Raw genomic sequence first — 24,929 nt, 5'->3', positions numbered from 1 at the left:
ACTAATGACATTGGGATTGATTTACGCGGCCGTGTCTTTGAAAGTTGTTCTCAGATATACATCACCAGCCGAAGCTGTAACAAGCATTTTCAGTTTGGCAGACAGTAGGTTTCATTAACGATGCAACCGAATACTGTTTCAAATCAAAAATTTTATGACATCACACAGATTGTTTTTGTGAATCACCTATCTATGGTGACTAGTAGATTGGCGTCACTTATCCTCCCTTTTGTTTAAAAATTTTTTGGAACGGAACCTGAATTTTGTTTTTTATTATTATTTAGCCCATGATATTCGTCGATAATGTTACTTTCTACATGTGAAATAATTTTTAAAATCGGTTAAGTATTTATTTCAAAAATGACGATACAAATAACCTCAAAATAATTTTATACCCCTTTTTAACCCCGTTAGGCGAAATTTATATCTTTACTTTTGTAAAATCTAAGAATTTCTCTGAAGCAATCAGGTATTTATCTGATATGCACACCTGTTCTTTGTAAAAATTTGTTTTGAATTTCTATGTTCAAAAAACAACATCTCCATTAACGAAGAAATACGATAACATTTTTAGAATAAACGAGTCAACGGTACTTTTTTTCGCGTAATTAAAAAGTGATCTGGTGAACGAAGCATCCTGTAAAGCATCCAGCAAATAACCATAGTCGTAGGTTTTCTAATTCTTCGGTATTAAAATACAAATTTATCTGTATCCAATAAATTAAATTTCTAAACATTTTTTAAACATGTATATCGAAATTTATGAACAACTCAATTCCCTATAAATTCATATAAACTTAAAATGTCATTAATAAATTTTAAAGAAGAGTTTTACCTTTTGTATAAAAATGAAAAATGTACGGGATCAATATTCAAATTTGTTCGTAAAATACACTCACAATCAAATTTCTTTATTTTTTTGTATATTAAATTAAAAAAAGACTTCACTGAAGCCATCACTGCTATTATTAAATCTATTTGTATTTTATAAACATATACGTATCTCTATATATTATAAATGCGAAAGTAAGCATGTTTGCGTATTTGTTTCGCTTTCACGCTTAAACTAGCGAATGGTTTTTAATGAGACTGTACAGCAATATAACTTATACATATATCAGAATAACACATGAACTATAATGTATAAAAAAATATTAATAAAAAAAAAAAAGAAAAATTAATTTAATTTGGCATTACCATAAATTACAGATTTCTGTAAGAGTAGTCATTTCACATTACCATAAATTACAGATTTCTGTAAAACTAGTCAATATAAAATATTTCACGGCCATCTTCTCTGATATACTCAAAGAATAATTACAACTATTATACATTTAAAAAAATAGAAAACCATACATATATTTTACCTGTGTAAAGCAATCCTGCCATTATTCCGGGTGTTATAGAAAGGGGATAAGCGAGAACCATCTTTACTTATCTTTACTTTTAAGCCCAGCGAAGCGGGTGAGTATCACTCTAGTATATTTATATATAGGTACTATAAATAACATTCGTTTTTTATGCTTTCAATACAGCACACAAAATAGCACGATATAACGAATTTTCGGCTTAAAGAAAAATGTGATAATCTTGTTGACGTCATTATGATGATATATTACTAAATATTATAAATACTTGTAATATTGACAATATAAACAGAATAGTTCGAAAAAAGCTTTACACAGTATGAAGTCGTTTGAAGCACAAGATAGAAAAATATTTTGAATACTCTTTGTTTATTTCTCTTATTTAAACAGGTCCATTATTCTCTTTGGAATTCTAGCTCCTATATTCGCAATGGAATGAAGATGAAAAATGAGACAAAAATTTCGAAAAATTGTTTACATTTATTTCAGATACTAGCGACCCGCCCCGGCTTCGCACGGGTGCAACTTTTCTGTAGACCTTTTCAATGTGTACAATACTTAGTACATTATTTTGATAAAACTCGTAGGGTTCAGCCTGCGTTTGCAATGTATGCGGAAAAAATGTAATTATTTACGACATCACTTTAGAAACCTCAAAAATAGCAGTACTTCTCCACTATTTAATGGATATTATTATGTTATTATTTTAGATGTATACATATAGACCTTCCTCTTGAATCACTCTATCTATTAAAAAAAACTGCATCAAAATCCGTTGCGTAGTTTCAAAGATTTAAGCATACAAATGGACATAGGGACAGAGAAAGCGACTTGGTTTTATACTATGTAATGATGTTTTAGATAAAAATAAAATCTAAACAACACTGATTATTCATATCAACGCTTTTTTTTAAATAATTTTTGTGGCAATGCCCCCGTAAATTGGCAGCAACTTTCTACTGATTCAAATCCATTGAATAAGTTTTTTTTAATCTTAAAGAAAGCGCCGATATGAGTAATTAGTGTTGTTTATTTAAGTCTCATTTTTATCTAAAAAAATAATTGAATCATATATAAATAAAGTTTCGATACTTAATTTTTGTCTCAATCTTTCCGCTACCCCACTCTTCGCGCCCACGAATTGATTTAACTTATATGGTTGATATGAGTTGTTTTTAATGGCAAAAAACCGTCACTACACCAAATTGTATCGACCAAAATCGTGTTATCGGTTCTAAAGATATGGAAGGAAAAATTGACCGACGCTGATTGACCGAATTAATCATTATTTTGGATGTTTAAAAAAAAAACAAATATCAACCTGTATACAAATGTGGAAAAACCCTCGATTAGTTGTAAGTGCGTTGTTGTCTTATATAAGTAAGAAACCTGTCACATTTTCTACAAGCCTATAAATCAAGTTTGCACCAATAACCTATTTGGTAAGCTGTATATTTCGTTTATATTTTATAATAAATAGGTAATAAAAACTAGGATGAGTATCCAAAGTCTTGAAATTTAATTTAATACTTTTATCAAGAGACATTAAAACGGCCATATTACTTTTAAGATGCCGTGCAATATCTTTTGAGTACGTTTACTTAATTGTATGACTTTTTATACATTTCGATAAATTATAATCTCAAATCAAGTATTAGTCCAATTAAAAAGCCGAGAAAAAGTGGAAAAGTGAGCAAACAGCATTGATTTTAAGAAATTTTTTTTAACGTGTTTATAGGATCCCATGGAACATTCAGCCAACTTAATCTAGTCAAGCGTCATAGAATCTGTGTAATCAAACATCGAATTCGTAAACATCGCCCAAAAATATCTCGTAGAGTAAAAATTGGACGACAAATACTTAGTTTGACGTTTTTATATCAAAAAAGTGAAATTTTTGGCAAAAAATAGCACGACTTTTGGAACGCGTGACAAAACTCGTTCATATTGACATCAGATTCGTTATCAGCAACCAAAAAAACCTCCAAGATAAAAGTTTAGACGATAAATTCTTACATTTTTAAGCCAAAATAAGCATTACAAATAAACTTGAACTACTCTGAGTAGGTCATGATGGTTGAATCTTCCTTGAGGTCCTATAAACACGTTACAAAAAGTTCATTAAAATTGGTGCTTTTTCTCCACTTTTCCCATGCATCCCGGCTTACATATTCGACTATATAACATTGTTGCTATTTACCGGTCATTAGCAGGAAATTTTTTGGTATTTACGGATCTTATGATACAGCTGCTTGAAATTATAAAACCAGAATATAATAAAATCATTTTTTGTGGTGATTTTAATCTTGATGAAAAAGGACAACTATCAAACTCGATAAATATTAATAGTACAAAAAAATTTGATATAGGTGTCTGTCAACATTATAACTAAAAAACGAAAATAAATATCGAGCTGAAATTGTTGTAGCGTATTCAGAACGTAAAAAGTGACTTTGTGTTTATGAATGAGCAACTTAGGTCGATTGAGTCATAGACTTCATCTCGTAAATAATAGGATACAGAACCAAAGATTAATTGTTAAAATTCCTTATAAAGAACAAACCAATTTTCAAAATATTCTTTTGTAAATAATAATGTCTTCCCGTTAGGGCGGAAATTAGAGCTAAAATTTGATGTCTATTTTCTCCAAAAATATAAAAGATAGCGTTTAAATTCTGTAGGTAGCTTCAATTAGGGAGTCTTGTAAAAAAAAGTTTGACAATTTTTGAAAAGTCAATCAAATAGCGAATAAACAAGTGAAAACAAACAACTGACTGAGTTAGTTGTTGAAATACCATGTATAGAAAGAGTTGATTAGTCTATCACATTACACATATACATGTCACACATACATAGCTGATAATGCCATATTAATATATACTAAAAAATTTGCTTCTAATGTGTGCCGTCGTGAGTAAACAATGATGTTTACAAAAAAATGTTTCAAGCAAAAGTTGTTTATTTTTTTATAAGGAACATTTCCTACACTTAAACTTTTGTTCTATTTCTAACGGTTTAAAAGACCCAATTGACTTATGTTGCTAATTTACGAAATCGACCTCACTTGTTTCATCCTGAGTGCGCTGAAAAAATTTCAGCTTGATATCTTCGTTTTTGAATTATCGTGTTCACAGACGGACGGACGGACAACCGAAAATGGACTGCTTAGATGATTCTATCAGCACCCATACCAAAATTTTTTTCGTAGCATCAATATTTTTAAGCGTTACAAACTTGAGACTAAATTTAATATACTATGTATATTTCAGATATGCATGGTATAAAAACCTACATAAATGAGTTTGTTTTTTAAACTTTTCTCAATTTTGTGTATTGTATTGTAGTTCTTAGCGCAGTTTTATATTTATGATTATTTCCATTTTGATTATAAATTGAGCATTCACTAGCGAAGAGAGCAAGAGGCTTTAACTTGTTTTATTGGTCTAAGCGTTTTAAGTTTTTTCTCATCACAAAGAATTATCGAAATTTAATGCATTCTTAAGATAACACACAAGATCTAATGAAAACACACAAGATTTTATTTCTTCGTTCTAATAAATTTCTTTGCTTACTTCTTATATGTCTGTTTGCTATTATTTATCCTACTGTCACTTACCGGGAATTTCACATAAACATTTTTCCATATCGTAAGATTGTGTTTTAGGATTGTGTTAGTTCACCATATCGTAGGACTGTGTTTTAAAATCAATGGAGAGCATAAACATGATTATTAGTTAATAAATGAACCTCAAGCCATTATATACAACACACATATAATCTGTGCTCATGCATTTAAATGATATAATATCAATTTCCGATGACATATGGTTAATTAATCTTAAATTTGTAGCTAAGTTTGCAGTGTTATGTAACCCATCGCATATTGTTAAAAAATTGAGAATGCCTTTAAACTGAAAAAAGGTCTAGCGATTTGTAAGTAAATTACTTAATAATCCAGTCAAATTAGGTGAAACTCAAAGAAATCTGAAAAACAGCACTGCCACATATGCCAAAAAGAGTAATTTCAGAAAACCATTATCCACATTTTTCAACATTTGTATGTAATATACTCAAAAACTATGCATTTTAGAGAAAAATACGCTCATTAGTTGTGGAGCTCAAATTTTCCGACGGAAATTAATAATGTTGGCTTCAACATGACTCTACTTACAATCACTTAATCGTAATAAATATTTCTTTGCCTACTAAGGGAAGTTTCTTAAAAGCTTAAGTTGAAATTGAAACTTAATATTAAACTAGCGGTTAAACATTAATTCTTAAATAACGATTTCAAGAAAACATCATTAATTTAACCCGTAAGTTAAATCGATTTAACTAACTTTTGTCTTCACAATCAGTGACAAAGCTATAGCTAAATTAAAATTTTGTTTCACTCAAGAAAGTCGGAAAATTTTACAATAAAACAGCTTAAAATACTTTAAAAAGTAAAAAAATAACGATAATATAATTTAGTTAAAATTATTTTTTATTTTTGGAGTCGGTGTCAACCAAGGAAACAATTGTGACAGAACAGTTTGCTACATTAGCTTGGCTGACACCGACTCCAAAAATAACAATAATTTTAACTACATTATATTATCGTTATTTTTTTACTTCTTAGTGCATTTGTTTTGGAAAAGTTTTTCTTTTTGAAGTCGGTTTTTTTTTTATTTTGTGCTTTTTAGTGAATCTCAAGTACTAATTTGTCACTAAAAAAAGAAACATCAGTTGGCTTGATATTGAGTTATTCGTCCTCTTGTCGTGCATACTTAATGCAAATTTAAGACTTTTTTGGTTTTTCCATGGATGCCATTGTCAAAACTGTAAAATGGGACCACACGGGAAGCACCAGCTTTTAAATAGATAAATAATAATCAAAATCGGTTCACCCAGTCGAAAGTTCTGAGGTAACACACATAAAAAAAAATACAGTCGAATTGATAACCCCCTCCTTTTCTATTTGAAGTCGGTTAATAAATAAATATCAACAGTTTATGTCTCAAACAATCCAGTTTAAAATATGGTGGAAGTGCATATAAATACCTAGTACATCATACGTATTGATACAATATATAAGTTTCTTGCGTTTCCACCATTTGTTTACTAAATTTATGAAGACAACTAGTGAAAACAAACAGTTGACTGAGTTAATTGTTGAAATACCATGTATAGACAGTCTTTATTACTCTGTCACATTACACATACATACATGTCACACACATATAACTGATATACCCATATAATACTACAATTTGTGCATAATAGGCGCTCTCACGGGTAAACAGTAATGTTATCGAAAAAATGTTTCAAACAGAAGTTGTTTTTTTTTTATAAGAAACATTTTTTACATTTAAACTTTTGTTCTATCTCTAACGGCTTACAAGATTCTACGGGGAAGGGTTCTACGGGCCCAAGACTCAATTGACTTATGTTGCTCTTTTACAAACTCGACCTCACTTTTCACTTTTCACGTTCTAAGCACGCTATATAAATTTTAGCTTGATATCTCGAGCTTGATTTCGTCTTGAGTAATCGTGACGACAGACCGACAGACAGACAACTGGAAATGGACTAATTAAATGATTTTATGAACACCTATACCAAAATTTTGTTCATAGCGTCAATATTTTTAAGCGTTACAAACTTGGGACTAAACTTAGTATACCTTGGTATATTTCATATACATGGTATAATAATTTTTCTCAATTATAATTTAATACTACATTGACATACATATAGTATAAACAAAGTGAAAAGTTATTTTATGTAAATAACATCGAAAATATTTGATATAATTATAAGCCAGTTTTTTTAAATTAAATAATATTCGATGGATTTATATACCTTTTATGCTGAAATTTCTACAATTTCAAGCGTTTTGTGAAGCTTAGAATTAGAACATCATAAAATAAATAAAATAAAAAAATAAAATCATAAATACCGGTTTGCATAAACTTAGCTGGATTTTCAATAATGACGGAATTTTCTGTGATGTATGTATTTTCTCCGTATTTTATTTGATGTTGAATACTGTATTAATCGGCGCCAGTTACTCGAAACCCTTAAGTTAGAGTAAAATATCAAACTGGGCCGTATGTTAAGTATAGCTTCAGTACATACAAACTTTATTTAAGAAATGTCCCTACCTTGAAATTGTAAGTGTAGTTATCCTTAAAAACATTTTCTATCTCTACAAGTAGTAATAGTCACTTTCTAGTAATTTTTAATAAAATAGTGATTAATAAAACATACTGTTCAACTTTTAAATGTAAATTAGCATTATCATTTAAAAAACGGACAGATATTGATTTTCAGAGATATAAAAAACTCTTCGAATAAAATTAAAAATAGCAAGAAGTGTTAATTATCCTGACTTCTTCTAGTTCATTCATATAAATCGCTTACATAAGTCCCACTATAAGACTGTATAAAAAACTATAATCTTTTTATACCATGTATATATAAAATATATATATATCAAGGTATACTGAGTTTGTAAAGCTCAAAAATATTGATGCAACGAACAAAATTTTGGTATAGGTGTTCATAAAATCATGACTATTAGTCCATTTCAGGTTGTCTGTCTATCTGTGTATCCGACTGTGAAAACGATAACTCAAAAACGAAAAGAGGTAGCAAGCTGGAATTTAGGCAAAAAGTGAGGTCGGTTTCGTAAATAAATATAGATCATTTGGTCTTGGACCGTCAGGACCTATATTGTAAACCGTTAGGGATCATTAGAACATTTTCAATGTAAAAAATGTTATTAAATGTAAACCTTTAGGAAAACCGTTAAAACAAAAGTTTAAATGTGAAAAATATTCCTTATAAAAAATATACAGTTTTTGAAACAGTTTTTTCGTAATGATCATTGTTTACCCATGAGGGCGCAAATAAGGTTAGACCATTATATAGTGTGTACACAAGTATTTTGTATATTTTAAGCTTATACGTTTCATACTTTTTTTTTAATTTCTTAATAGCATGATAGAAAAGTTTAGAATTCATGTTCATGAGTTTTTCCACCATATTCCATGCTATATAGTAGGCACTTTTTTGTGTCCTCCCAATACATCAATCGGAATTTTCAGACTTTCTTTTTTCACTTTGCATGCAACTATTATTTTTATAAAAATAAGAAATCGAATATTTATCAAATTTGATCTTGTCGTGCAATTAAAATTTTTCAAAATTTCCAACAATAACAATTTTTCAAGCTTGCCATAACAAAGTCTTATACAAAATTTCAGTCTGCTAATAATGACTTATAAAAAGAGAGCCTAGCATGTAATCGTTATCTAAAATTTTTATGAAATAATAATATGTTTACCGATTAAATGCGCAAATCTGCTTTATGATTTGTAAAGTAAAACCAATTACAGTATCGGTTGTTTACGGGTTAAACTGCCCAACTGCAAATATCTATCTAGACCTCAAAACTAGTAGCAATATCTTCAGGAAGTTTTCTAGAAAACGCAAACTTTTAAAAAAATAAGATTTTTTATGTTATAACTCTGTTGCAGAAAATAATTATGAATTAACGTAGGCTTATCTAGTTTATTGATTTTTAGTTTACAGTAACCAAAATAATTATTAAATATTTGTATACCCTGTATATATGTAATATATATCAAGGTATACTAAGTTTAGTCTCAAGTTTGTAACGCTTAAAATTATTGATGCTTCGAACAAAATTTTAATATTGATGTTCATAAAATTACCTAAAAATCTTTTTCCGGTTGTCTGTCTGTTTGTCCGTCTGTAGGCACACTAACTCCAAAATGAAAAGAGATATCAAGCTGAAATTTTTATAGTGTACTCAGGACGTAAAAAGTTAGTAAATGAGCAACAAAGGTCAATTGGATCTTGGGCTGTGGGACCCTTCTTGCAGCCCGTAAGAGATAGACCAAAAGTTTACATATTAAAAATTTTCATTTTAAAAAAATTAACAACTTTTATTGAAAAATTTGTTCGTAAAAATTCCTGTTTACCCGTGAGGGAGCACATTAGCACAAAATTTTGGTGTCTATTTTCTCCAAAACTATAAAAGACAAGAAGTTGACAGTTTGCAGGTAGCTTCGACTAGTGTTTTTGTAAAACGTTTTTGTAAAACATTTTCGAGAAATCCAAAAAAATTCTAATAGCGGAGTATGTATTTCAACAATTAACTCAGTCAATTGTTTGTGTTCACTTTCATTATTAATGTTAATAATTAATTCTAAAGCAAAGCAATAAAAAAAATAAATATAAATTATTTCGCTATTATTTTCTCCTCGATTCTATAGTTTAGCAAATCGATGTCTCTTGAACGAAGAGCTTAGGCACTTATTTAAGGCCTCAAAAAAAGCTACTGTTGTTTTTTAACATATTTTAAACAATGCGTTGTGGAACTAATTTCGAGAGGAAATTGCTGCTTTTTTTAAGTCTTTAATGCATATTTTTAATTTGGCTTTTTAACTAAAAAATCCTGTATTTTGTCTGTACTTTGTATAGCATATACACTCTATATTACTCATAAATTATTTGTAACTTTGTATTGTGACGATATATTTATATGGAAGTTTTGATTTTATACGTCAAAATATTATCATTCCAATAATTTTCTATTCCATCACTTTTGTAATAACTACATTGTTTCCTGTACAATTCCCATTAATCATAAATTAAAACAAATGAAACCAAAATTAAATAATAACAAAATTGTTTGCTCTGTGTAAAACCTCATCACTCTTTACTATTGTCAATAAAATTTACATATATGCTGTGCTTACTTCACATACAAGTAGACAGACAGATAGACAGGCAAGCAGATCAACTGTTTTATATTACTAAATCCGTGATAAACGTATATATGTATAATACCATATACCTTTAGGATTTACATATAATACATTATTAGGTCATTAAACACCGGTAATTTAGTAATTATAACATTATAATTGCATTTCAATATCCATTAACCTTTACATGACCTTGTTTTAACTTTAACTATAACTATAACTATAACGAAGCGTTGTTTTAAAACATAGTGGAACCTCTATAAACACATTTAATTAGTGATTACGGATCCATAAACAACATATTATATGCTAGATAATTGGAATACGTTTGATTTTTATCTTCCCAGTATAGGAAGCTATCGTAATGGGTCCGATTTTCGAAATCCAAAGTACGTTACAATATTAGATAGGAATAGGGCTTTCTGTGAAACTTGTTCTAGCCTACATTTCAATGTTCTTTGGATCATTCTGATCAAAAGCTCTCACGGCCGAAAAATAACGAGTACTTTTCGAGTTACGGGCTGTATAAGTGTAATATATGTGTAGCCTTGATCGCCCGCGAATAAAAACTAATATCAACAAAAAATAATATCAAGGTGAAGTTTTTTTTCCTGATGGATATCGCGCGAACTAAAAACGATAGCAATTTCCTTGAGGTGTTGATCAAGGCGTATTATTGAAAATATGAAGCGAAAAGAATTTTATAACATTCGTTCGAGTCGTTTCGATGCGGTCGAGTTTTTACTTTTTTTTAGAACTCTTTATTCTACTGACTATTATTATACGAGAAAGATATTCGTGTTGATCTCAAGGATCTCACCAGACTCATCCCGCGGCTTAATTTCTATGGTTTTTATTGCAATTATTACCCAAAATTTAATAGAAAACATGCCTAAAATGTATTTAAAACTTATTTTTAAATAGTTTTAATAATAATTTTTTTTTTTGCTGCTCTGCATTAAATTGTAATAATATTATCATACATCTATGCCATAATCATAACGGAGACCATTCACATCAATAATATCAATATAATGAAATCAATAATTATTAAATAAATTTAAAAACTCATTAAATTTGAGTTATAGTGTGCAAATGAACAAATAATATTTTTTACCGCAAGAAGTTGATTTAACTTCTTATTCAAAATTAAAAATGCTATCCCTCAAATTTTGGTTTTGCGTTTTAAAGAAGGTATGCAGATTTCGGCAAGGTGAAAATTTTGTAATAACATACAAACCCCATCCGGTGCGGTAGTTTGAAGGTGGTTTAAAGAAATGTAATAATTAAAAGTCTTTAACGTTTGTCTTAAAATATTTTATAAACTGTAGATAAAAACAAGGAGCTTTTTCCTCAAAGAAAAAGTGTTAAAAAAAGTAAAAATTGAATATAAACAAAGCCTTTACGTCATATTTCGTAAGAAAAACCTCTAATTATAATATACGTATAAGTATTGAATGTATGTGAACACATGAACATTCTTGTAAACCGAGATATTTGGAAAAAAACATAAAGAACCAAAAAGGGCCTAAAAAAGTAAAAAGGTAGAAACAAATAGTTTTCATTTTTCATATCGAATTCATAGTTAGTATCTAAATAGTTAGTATCTTACTTCGAGTTCAGGTAAAATATATCAAGAGTCAAAAAATGTTTAAAATATACCAAAATATTGATGTATTTTCCAATCTAATTGGAGTTTGTATACACTCATAAGAACATTTTGTGACGGGTTTCATAAAATTTAGGATCAGTAAGAAAATTTTTAGGAAAGAACTTATTTTCGGTTTCATTTACTTGATTAATAAAAAAAAATTTCAATATTATTGAAGACATCATATTTTGGATCAGTTGTACCGATAGAAAACATGTTCAAGTCATAGACTTTTATGAACATTTCGCTTTAGAGCTAAAGTAATAAAATTTTTATTTGTTTTTTATTTGTTGTGTTTATCCATTTTTTTTCTTTAGTCTTAGCATAATCGAATGTCACTTTACACAGGATTCAACAACTCTGAAAGGTCTTTACAAAACTCTACCGCTCTTAGGCTGCATCCAGTCCTCTATTGCCTTAACGAACTTTATAATGAAATACGTTTAGATAAGTCGACTTATTTAGAGTTTATATTTTACTGATAAAGTTCGATATACTCTTAAAATTAATACCCCATGGGAACAAGAATTTGACAACCAAAACAGTAATCAAATATTTTTGTTGCACTACCCTCACCTTTCACATTTCATTAGAATTGTCCGACTGTACATAAGTTCTCAAAAAAGATTATTCAAAATATTACATCCACAAGTTTCTATTGTGATATTATATCAAGTTAAGTTATAAAGACGTTTTATACATAAAAATATGACTAGTCATTAAAGAAGATGTTGTAGATATCCACCAAATAAATTTTTTTACGTGTGCGGTTGTTATGTAGTGACAAATAAAAAAAAAATGACGGAAGAGATAAAAGCAGCTTACTGCTTTTATTTTGGGTTTAAGATTGGAGATTTTGAAAAGTCGTGGACACCTAAAATGTGTTGTATTTCTAGTATAAAGGTAAACAAAAGAAAATGCCTTTTGCAGTGCTTATGTTGTGGCGACAGCCTTCCAATCATGTGTATGATTGCTTTTTTGCTCAGTGCCTCCGGATACGCGAAGAAAGATAAATTTTCTGTTCTTCAATTTTTTTATGACTCACTGTATCAGTTTCTAGTTATGTCAGGTAATTGTAATCCAAAACAAGCATTTTGGCAGCTGTATAAAAAACTTTCTAATGTGTTCCCTTGTGTAATAAATACTATTAATTAATAATGAATACTATGTATTCATTATTCTAATTCTGGTAAATGTAATTTTCTTTTCCCAGTGAACAGTGTGATTCAAATAATTATAATTTTACTAACTGGTTTATGTGGCACTTGCTGTCACAGAAGACAGAACGTTTTAGATACGGTCTGAGTAGGCGTTCTTCTACCTTTCGAAGGGCCTATATCAGCAAGATTGTTGCGGCTATTATATGACACTGGCTAGGCAGCAGGCACGCTACGTATGTGTGCATCATGATTATTGTAGAAGCTGTCACAACTCTTGCGATGAAGAGATGAACTCATTTAAGCCTTTCTTTGACGACCTTTTCGACCTGAATTTCATTGACATCAAAGCACTCCTGATAGTCCTAAACAGCACCAAATGGTTCATGGAGTAGTGGACGGGGATGTACAAAACCTCTTTTGGTATCACAATAGACAATAATCTAAGTGTGTCCCACCCGAGGACAACCACTCTAACATAACCTAGATTACCTGACTGCTTCGTTGAGAAAATTTAACTTTAAAAACAAATACTACCGTGATAAAGTGTGCAAAATTTCATTAAGATCGATTTAGAAGTTTCGAAGTTCATCGTGAACAAACATCGTGACACGTGTTTTATACAAATATAAGATTTTACAAACTTTGAAATGATGTAAATTTAAGTTATTAAGTTATTTATAGAAAACCAACGTGCATAGATACCACCGTTCCAATGAGTCTCTCTACCATCGTGCCCAAAAAATAGCTTCATTTAATTCAATGATCAATCCATAGAGCTCTAAATATTGCATTAAGTGATAAAAATTTGGAAAATAATTTACTACAATAAAAAACATCGCTGCAAGAAATGGATTTGACGATTATGTTATAGATTCTCTCATCGAGAAGAAGTTAAAAAACTTTTCAAAAAGCACTTTGTATAATTCAGGTATAAAAATTCAACAAAGCTATAAAACCATCTTCTCTTATGGCAACATATCTTATAAAATTGGTAAAATTTTAAAATTACATGGAGCTAATAAAGCTTTTAAACTGCCTGTGAAGTTGTCTAATTTCTTGTTAAACAACAAATCAAAAGTGAAAAAATCAGATATTTACAAGTTAATCTGCGAAGATTAGAAATTTTGAATTTAAAAAAAATTAACATTTAAAATATTATCGAAACAACACTGATGATTTTACCTTTGCAAAACACCTAGTGGATTCTGAGCATAAACCTAAAGACACAATGGAAATTTTTCATTTTGCACAAAAGGGTTCAAGAATGAATCTACAAGAGGCTCTGGAAATCCATAAACATGGCAGGGATGTTTTCTTAGTTTTAAACGATCAAATGGTTCTTTCTGTTTCAACTTTATTTCAAATTGCCGTTAGTTTCATTTATTTATATTTAATTATATTTTGACAAATGATTCACATATCATAATGTTTATTAATTAATTTTTTTTAATTTAAATTTTTATCTATTTTTTAACTACTTTGTGTAATTTTAACTAATTTTTATTAATTGAAAACTGCTTTCATCTCTTTTAATAAATAATTTTAACGATCTTGGATCATAAAATTGTTTTTATTTATATTGTTAACAATTCTACAGGTTTCTTTATCACCTGATAATTATATAATTTTAATTTTATTATAAATATAGGTAAGTTGTTTGTTTATAATTTTATTGTTGTGAAGATGACTAACAAGTCGATGTACATAAACAAAATATTTTGATTAACAAAATCTTAAAATAAAGTGGATTTTACTCAAATAATATTAATTAATAATTTGAAATGATGTTTTACTATATTTCATACAATTAATAATGTTGAAGTTTCACTATATTTCATAGAATTAACGTTACACTAACGATATAACTTACGTTCAAGTTACTAAGATACCTACCATAATAAGGTCTTACATTCCTACCCTATGTATTATTATCCACAACCCTATATGTACGTGGAGGATATGTAAGAAATAGGTATCAAAGTATATAGATACAATAAGTGGTGGATATGGGCTTCAGAAATCATAGCCAATAAATTTCTCATTCAGTAAATTTAAAAACATAAAAAAAATTAATTTAATTTGACATTTGACATTACCATATTTTACAGATTTCTGTAAAAGTAGTCATTTGACATTACCATAAATTACAGATTTCTGTAAAAATACTCAATATAAAATATTTCAAGGCCATCTTTCTGAATAATTACTATTATACATTTAAAAAAATAGAAAACCATAAATATATTTTACCTGTGTAAAGCAATCCTTACCATTATTTCGAGTGTTATAGAAAGGGAATGAGCGAGAGCATTCTTTATCAATCTTTACTTTTAAACCCAGCGAAGCGGTTGGGTACCACTCGAGTACTTTATATATTAAAAACTAGAAATTATGAAATATTTTATTTCGATTTTCGGGATAAAAACAATATTTATCTATCAAACAGTTAGTAGTATATATTCTACTGTTAGCTAGTATACATTATTATTATCTAATTCAATGATGAAATTCTCTTTGGTAAAATTACACCCCTTTAGTTCATTATTATTTGAAGTAACCTTGACATCTTAACATTTGATATCGTATCGTATTATATACCTATCTATCTATAGTGAGTGAAAGATGATTGGTTCGATGTGAAATCTTGACATTGTCACAAAGATAGCAAAATTAAATTCTACAAATAGAGTCGGAATATCATCCATCAAAAAGATTTATTTTATTTTTTAAATTGTTTTAAAAAAATATTATCGAATGTCTTTCGAAGAAAAACAATTTGCAGGTTTTAATATTTTCTATAAAAATGGATTTGGAAAAGAAATTAGAGGATTGTAATAATTGGGAATATGTCAAAGAAGCTTTCTCCGTTAAGAATCCTTTTGTACTAATTTTTTATTGCTAACCCGTTTAACGTCCAGAAAATAAATTTTTACAATATTTATAGACCGTGGGACAGGTTTTTTTAAATGATAAATACAAACTTGATACTTTGTGAGTGGTTTTCTTTTAACGAGTCTACCAAACTTTCCTCTACGATTTTTTGTTTCGAAAAGATTGTTTTCAATTGAGCATGATGAAGTCATATTTGAGCTATCTTTTTGAAACAACACAGCAGGGAATTTGTCGGATTTTATTGTCCGACAAAAATACTTCACCGATTAGCTTGTGTACCACCTCGAACATAGCAAACTTTAATATTTGTGTTTTTTACGTACATGGTTCATTTTTGCTGAATTGTTTAATAATAGTTAATGTTATCAAATGGCCATAGTGTCCGACAAATTCCCTGCTCCGTTTTTTCAAAACGATAGCTCAAATAAGAGGTCATCATGCTCATTTTAAAACGCAGCCTTTTCGAAAAAAATCGTAAAGAAAAGTTTGGTAAACTCTTCAAAAGGAAGTCACTCATGAAGTTTCAAGTAAATATTCATCATTAAAAAAATCGTGCTGTTTCACAGTCCATTAATATAATGCCCAGACATTTGAAATTTTCTGAATAATGCAAATATTTAGCTAAAAAAATCTTGGAAATCCCAGCATAACAGCATAAATTTGGTTGAAGTACTTAATATTCCAAAATTCTTGGGAGCATGTATGAGACCAAACAATTCATTCAGAAAGAAAACGTCATTCGAAATAACAAAGAATTCTATCGTTAATGCGTCACCACGTTCTCATTTTTAAAGTTTTAACTGTCGGCTATCGAATTCTTAATTTTTATAATGTGGTTTTGACAAATTATCAGCACTAGAAATCCGATTTTTATAAATGTTTATTCTGTAAACTGGTTTTAAATGAAAACAGTGGAGTTATTTATTTTAAAACAATTTAAAAAATAGGTTTAAGTCGTCCCGTAATGACATTAAATTTTGTTAACAATTTAAACTATGTAGCCATAAAATTATTAAATTATACACTTTATCCTTCAAAGCGATTCTTCTATATCTGTGTTCTGTTCCACCAGTTTTAATGACTGTGAAGTATTATTAAATTCCTAACATTACATACTCACAACAATTATCCTATGAAAGCTTCTAGGTTCATGCATCGTATATGTAAATACTGTGTATCTATATACTTGCTTGTGTTTAATCGTACATTAAGGTTATAGGGGCACTACGATCATATTTATTAGATAGATATTAATTTCATGGAGAGAGCTATATTAGAGAGCGGATTTTAAACTTCGATAATAGGGAATATTCATGAAATCTAAATTTGGTACAGATATTTTTTCCGTAATTTTATTGGTTCAAACCAAACTTAAAATTAATTAATAAAAGTGCAAATTCAAAATCATTGTTTTATAACCGACACCCCCATAGATTAGTGCGCGAATTTTTAATTCAATCCGAAGTTTTTTTGGTCGTTATAACTGTTTTTCTAATCTAATCTAATTAGGGTTTTAGTGTGGGCTGCGAAACTAATACTATTCTCTGGGACTCATAAGCAAACTATGAATGAATGGTTACATATATTATGAATGGTTACATATAGTTTTCTTTCCTCTTTCCATAAGCAAAATTTTAATGATCGATATTGCAATATTGTTGACAATTTTTTCTGGGTGGACCTTCAACAACGTCTCCCCAGAAATTACTTTGAGGATAAACTACCAAGAATGACGGCCTTCATTCTCAATTCTTCCTCATGAATTCAAAACCAGAAACTCAACCAAATCTTGAGTCGCAGCCTAAGTTGTAGAGAATTTAATTTGCACAAAATTTTTCTATAAATTTTCTGTGCGACGAATAGCAAGTTGATTGTCCAGTATTTTCGTTTAATGGCAATTCCGGTCTATTAGTCTTTGTTTAAAAAAAAAACAATCAGAAAAAGGATCGGATTTCCTTAGAGTATGCGTCTGTAGTTATAACGTAATAGATTTAATCTCAAAAAACAGAAATATTGATCATATTTATATCGTAACAAACATAATTTTTGTACATATATTCGTACTTCACTCGAAAATTGTTTTAAAATAATAATAATATCAATCACTACATGCATACTATTTGAAAACGTCCGATATGGCGTTGTTCTTACAATCACTGTTGATTACTGTAATATAATTAGGTCAATCAAAATTTATTAAAACAATTTTCGTATGTATGCTTTTAATTGGATTTATTTCTATGAAAATACTATGCAGATAAATTAAGTATGCATATTAATATATTTATCCGATAAAATAATTACAGAATGATCAATAATATTGTTTAAAAAAACAACCTGTAGAAATCATCACCACCGAAATTCCTTCAGCAAAAATTGCTTCAACTTTATTATTATGAAAATACAATTAAGAATTTATTATTGAGAATGCAGCATAAGAGCCCAAAATATATAAAGCAAGCCGTGGAAAGAGTCTGGTGCGACCCTTGAGGTCCACCCAAAAAACTTCCCAGTATAATAAAAAGTTATAAAAATTAAAAAAAATAAAAACTCGACCAACTCGAAACGTCTCGATCGAATGTTATCAAATTCTTTTCGGATCATATTGCCTTTAAAACGCATTTATCGACACCTTAACGAAATCAATATGATTCTTTGTTCGCGTGGTATCGACTACAAAAAAGTGTCTACGGCCGTACGTATGTACGTACCAGACACACACACACACATACTTCTTCTCCAAATTAGTGTTAATGCCTTATCCTAACCATGAAACGTAAAGATATGCTGAAAATTGCAATTTCTAAAGTCAGACCCATTACAATAACTTAACCTATGGTGAGAAATTAATTAGTGAGAGATTTGAAGAAAATACACTCGCACCAGGACTCGAACTCAGATCTCTTGGATGCATGTCAATTACCTTACCAATTTGGCTCTACGAGCTTCCAGACAGAGAGTGTATTTTTTTCCTTGTCTTTATAAGTTTACGCCATTGTATCATAAATAAACATAATTATATAACCTAGAGGCTAGACTTTTAAAATTGTTAGCTAACTAGTGTGAACAAAAAAACATAAATAAATAAATATATAAAATTACTTTATTAATCGAAAACGCAAAATGAAAATTGCGTCCATCATATTGCATCCGTCACCGTTCTGCATTCGCGCTATTTTAATTTTTCATTGACATAATAAAAAATATGAGACTGTATCTGGGTTAAAATTTCCCAATTCTTAAGAGCTTGAATCTACTTTAGTGACATCTCTTGAATCGAGTGAGAAGTTTCTGGAGCTCACATGGTAACAACTGTTCAACCTTCCCATCTATACTATAATTTATTGGCTATGGTATAAGGTCTCATCTGGTTATCTGGTTATCTGATTATCTGGATATCCGCTGGGTAAAGCTCGACCTCACACCGTCTCGTGTACTGTAAGTATGGATTGAGAAGTAAATTTTTTTTAGATCATTTTCTGTCCACAGTTTAAAAAAGTAGGGTTTCTTAGCTTTTTTACTTTAGGAAATTATTGTAATGGGTCCGATTTTCGAAATCGAAATTTTCAACATACTTTAACGTTTCATGGTTAGGATAAGGCATTAACACTAATTTGGAGAAGAAGTATGTGTGTGTGTGTGTGTGTGTGTGTGTGTTAGTGTGTGTGTACCTATGTACGTACGTACATGCGTAAACATGTTTCTCTTCGTCGATGGTGCGCGAACAAAAAATGATATAGACTTCGTTGAGGTGTCGATCGATGGGCATTGAAGACTATACGATCCGAAGGGAATTTCATAACATTCGATCGAGCTGTTTCGGGTAGGGTGAGGTTTTTCTTATAGTTTATCCTGATTGATATCGTGCGAACAAAAAATGATGTCGACTTCGTTGAGATGTCGATCGATGCGTATTAAAGGCAATAAGATCCGAAAAAAAATTGCATATCATTCGATCGAGTCCCTTGGAGTCGGCCGAGTTTTAATTTTTAAAATTTTTGTAACATTTAATTATACTGGGAAGTTCTACGTTCGGACCACAAAGGTGGCACCAGACTCTATCCACAGCTTGTTAATTTTTAATTTAATATACTCAGGGTATAAAAATTTAATTGATTTATTGAGTATGTGGTAATGTATTTTACTCTTACCGTATGTGATGTAAGTTGCAGGTATAAAGATAATATATAGATATTTACCTTACGTAAAAAGTATTCATTACACTCATCAAATGTAATATTATCCTGCCAATGAAAATGTCGATAACGTAACGAGCCCATAGCTCTTGTACCATTTAATACACTCACTTCAGCAACAAGTTGTTTAATACTAAAATGTCGTTTAGCTTTACGACATTTTGATTGAAAACGTTTTTTTGCTAATGTTTTCTCATCCACTTCACTTAATTCACCTTGTGATGTTAAACCTTCTTCAGCAACCCATGCACTTAGCACTTGTTCAATAAAACTAAATAGTTGTTGAACATTTGGTTCATATTTATTATTATTTTGTTGATCTTTTGTTGGTATCACTGTTGTATATGTATTATTATCACTTGTATTTATCCGTGATTTACTATTACTACGTGGATGCGTTACGCTTGATGATGCAGTGGATGATTTACCATAACTTCGATGATGGTGAGTACCATGATGTACACCTAACGAATCATGATGTCGACTACGTGTTTGCGGTATTGTACGTGTATCGAGCATATTCTTTGTGGGTCGATGTGACGATGAACTTTGCGCGTTACCATTATTATTACGATTATAATTTAAATTTGCATTCGCACATATTTGCATTAAAATATTATCACCAAAATGTACAGTTTTATGACGTCGTCGACGATTTATTGAACATGACGATGGTGTTTTCGGTAATGTTTTGATCACTTCTTTACTTATTGCACCACCTCCCCCACTCGGTAAGGGTGGTTCACTTGATTTTAACGATGTGTTTAACATATCACGAAATGGACATGGGCATGTAGATGTAGCAGATGTTGAAGCGATTATACTTTTTGTACACGAATTACTACTTCCAGCAGTCGATGTAGATGGTGCTTTTAAGGAGGATGTTAATGGATATACATATTTTAATTGTTTTTTACTACAATGGGGTTGTTCTGTTATAGCTACATTATCAGATACGGAAGGAAATGTTGTATGTGATTGTCCTTTTTGCTCGCTTTGTGAACATTTTGATAATGTCGATGCTGAATTTGTATTTGATTCCACCATTTTTTTAATATTTGAACATTGATGGTACAGCATTTAGATTATTCGATTTTTTTTTTAATTTTAATAAAATTTATTTAAAATATATATATATTTTTTTTTTAATTTTTGAAGCAAAATTTTTTTTGTTTAACGTATTTACAAAGAAGCAAATAACATGATTTCCTTAAAATATTTTTGTTTTATATTTACACCAATTGTTTTGTAAAAAAATTTCTTTTGAAAATTAAATGATTTTTGAATGATTTTAAAAGGCACAATTTTATTCTTCAATTTTTTAAATTCTTTTAATTTTTTTTCAATTATTATTTTTATTTTTTCGATATAAGCAACACAATATCACAGTATTTTTGACTCACTATAATTTTTATAATCGTTCTTAAAAAATTATTCTTTAAAATTAACTGCAAATATGTTTTAAAATATTTTAGAAATATAATTGTTATTCGTAAGCTAGTGTAATTTCCTAAATAATAGAATTTAAATGGCAATTTTAATAAAATCAAAATAAACACTAAAATCATCTTATGATAAAAGTTTACTTTCTGAAACTTTCAGCAGAATATATTTCGTACCTATAAATATATTTTTAGACTTGGAGATCTGCGAAATTGGAGTGACGAAAATGAAAATCTTATCGTTTTCGCTCTGTCATTCACGAAAATATATCGAATATTTAACACCAAGTATAAGATGATAATTTTGTTGATTGTAATGAAAGCGAATAATTAAAAATATCTTTGCCTATAGCAAATCATCGCTGTGACAATCAGTTTACTTTCAATAATCACGTAATTTAACCTATTAAGGATGTACGAGCGCTAGGACAATTTTGGATAAAAAGCTTCATTTTTTTTGTATGAAGCTAGGCTACGTCTAAATTCTAAAGACTTTAGGGGGGGGGGGGTTTGTCCGACTATTTAAATAAATAACTGACTTCAAAATTAGGCATATTTAACACTACTCTTATGGGAAAACGGTAGATGGATAGTCAGTAGGAATTAAAAAAAATAAACTATTTAAATAAAGTTAAAGCCTTAATAAATTATTCAAAAGAAAAAAAAAACCATTTAAGAATGTATGAGCACATCATCCTTAAAAAAATATGTAACACAAAAAAATAAATATTTTCAATTTTGATGGAGAATTATTTTATAACTTGACAATATAAGACAAAAAGTAAGAATAAAATTTCTCGATATCTGATGTAATTTTCAAAATATCGAAAATTGGAAACTTTGTTAAATTATTTAGCTTTCGGTATTTCGAAAACCAAGGCAGATATCGAAAAATTTTATTCTTATTTTTCGTTTACTTTCATAAAGTTATAACAAAATTCGTCATCAATGTTTAAAATAAGGTACAAATAATTTTCACTCTAAATCTAAAATTGCCTGGGCGTTTGTACTACCGAAACAGGTCGCTATACTGAAACATGTCACTATATAATGTATCAAATGGCTTAACTCTTGTGCCCATATTTCCATAAATTTTTATCTGTATGTTATTGGTTGTCGACTTTAGTTTCAGATCTATCGAACAGTAAACAATCTAAGTAAAGCACTATTGATTGCCATAAAGATCGGATTCCTAGTTTTATACTTCACAAATAATTTTCTTGTGTTGTTGTTAGCAATAATAATAATGTATTATTGTTAGTGTTGGCACATGAAACTTATAAAAACGGGCTATACCATAAATGCCATAAATGATTATCACTTGAAATTAGTTTTTAATTAATATTCATGTGAATAGTATTAAATGGAAAAGCTTCAACAACAAACTACCAAGTCATGTGTATTTATTACACGGAAATTGTTTTTAAAAAAATATTTTGCATTTTGTATACAATAATGATGTTAAGTTTATTGGATATCTCGTGCTGTAAAATTATAGTGCTTTCATAATAATATTTTACTAGAATTGTGAAAAAAAAAAACTTTATTTGATGTGGTATAAATGCGCCTCTAGGGATGAGCAATATTTGATTACATTTACACATATATACACATACACAAATATCGGGTGTAAAAAAGTTACGACACGGTCCAAAATTTTTTCAGAAAGACATTTTTTCAAAAATAAGTTTCATTCATTACAAAAATCTATTTAGTATGATTTTGGAATAAATTTTGTAGAGTCCTATGAAGATCAACTTCAAAATTTCCAATTAAATTCACATTTTTGTTATCGATTCATGCAAAAGTCATAAAAAGAAATATATTTTATTCAAAATATTTTTTTATAAGCCAAAACCGAATGCGTCTACCAAGTTTTCTATAATAAGGTTACAGAACAGATGGATATTCAATTAGGCGTCTTTTTAAAAAATAAAGCCATTCTTCAGATAACAATAATTCTGATCTAGTAATAATATTTTTTCAATGAAAACACAAAATATTCTTTTCTGACAACGTCTTGGGTCATCCTGTTAATTTGTTTACACAGTGCCTACACGGATAAGTGGCAAAAGCTAATTATTTTTATGATAATCGTCACAACAAACGGTCTTTGTGGTAAAAATAACAGCTTTTAAAGAAATTTAATACGTAATTCACGTACTATTTACGTGTTATTGAGGAATAATTACATTTTGTTAATTTGTGTGTCCTTATTTTCGTTATTGGCTCTAAAGCTTCCTGAATTGGTATCCAGACCAAAAGTCACATTTGTGACATAAGCCAATATATTGATCTATTACTGCAAACCTAGATGTTTTACAAATAGTTATATTCTACTTCTATAATTCTTTATAAAATTTTCTAAGATCTTTTATAAAATTTTTATATCGAAAATTTTTAAAATTTGAGTTGTTTTAGATTTTACTGGTTTGTCTATTACTCGAAGTCTATTCCCGTTTTTATAAATCTTGAATGGGCTTTAAATGTTCGAAAGCTACAAAAACGTTGTTTTTATTTTTTTAAATTATTATTTATTAATAAGATTATCTGCGCTTCCACCATGAAAATTTTTTTAGTTAATCGTTTATTCTGAAGATCATGATTAGTATAATCGGACAAAATTATTAAATTATTGTATTGGCATCGGGTCTTGTTAAAAATGTTCAGCTCAACATTTTTAAGCGGGCAAAAAAAACCAATCAAAATTTCCGTTACATAAATACATGCCAAGCTAATAAAAGCGTGTGAAAAACTACTAGCTTTCAGTAGTTTCCGTAGAAATCGAACGAGTTTTATATTCGATTTCCATCAAAATTTTTAATAGGCCTTTGCATCGATTTGCTTTTGTTTCGGACAGTTGTCCAAAAACTTTTCAATCTAAGAAAATCTTATATATTTTATCTTTATCAAACAACGCTTTTTGGATAGGATAGAAGATATGTGATATTTTTTGATTGAAATCTGTCCGCAACCAAAAATAATCATTTTGTAAATGAAAAGTCCTATTTGACGATACGGTTTTCAACAAAAGCTTGTATTTTAATAAACAGGAAGAAATGGGTAAACTTTACAAAAAAAAAAGCCACACAAATTGCTGTTTGTTTGCATACATTCGGTATATATAAAATTAATGAAATCAAAATTAAACGAAAATATATTATTTTCTTTAAATGAAAACCATTATACAAATTAAAAAATTGTTATTGATATGGAAATTTTAAATAAAGTTTTCTTTCGCTTTTATTAGCTGTAAAATATAAGCTAGATTTTGGTCGCGTAAGCTTTTACTAATTAATTACTGCTAATCGCGGAAATAAAGCTGTGTATTTAATATATTTGTGGTATATTTCATAAAATACACGATACGCGTTTTTTAAGTTCAATGAAATATTATATCTGCGAGCAATAAACATAGATGATATAAAAACACAATTATTT

At 29.1% G+C, this 24,929-nt stretch overlaps 1 protein-coding gene across 1 annotated transcript in view; it reads right to left on the bottom strand.

Annotated features, from left to right (window-relative positions):
• LOC123290867 (protein still life, isoforms C/SIF type 2-like) overlaps positions 1 to 21,093 on the bottom strand; it is a 109,996-nt gene extending 88,903 nt beyond the window's left edge. Inside the window, exons 1-2 of the mRNA XM_044871215.1 lie at positions 20,654 to 21,093; positions 20,050 to 20,593 (exon numbers count right to left, since the gene is read on the bottom strand). Coding sequence (XP_044727150.1) covers positions 20,050 to 20,593; positions 20,654 to 21,093 — 984 coding nt within the window. The remainder of the gene's footprint in view (positions 1 to 20,049; positions 20,594 to 20,653) is intronic.
• Positions 21,094 to 24,929: the final 3,836 nt, after the last annotated feature.

The sequence above is a fragment of the Chrysoperla carnea genome, chromosome 1, assembly GCF_905475395.1.
Source record: "Chrysoperla carnea chromosome 1, inChrCarn1.1, whole genome shotgun sequence".
Classification (NCBI taxonomy): Eukaryota; Metazoa; Arthropoda; class Insecta; order Neuroptera; family Chrysopidae; genus Chrysoperla; species Chrysoperla carnea.
Note: the sequence above shows the minus strand (reverse complement) of the source record. Positions and strands in the feature narration are given on the sequence as shown.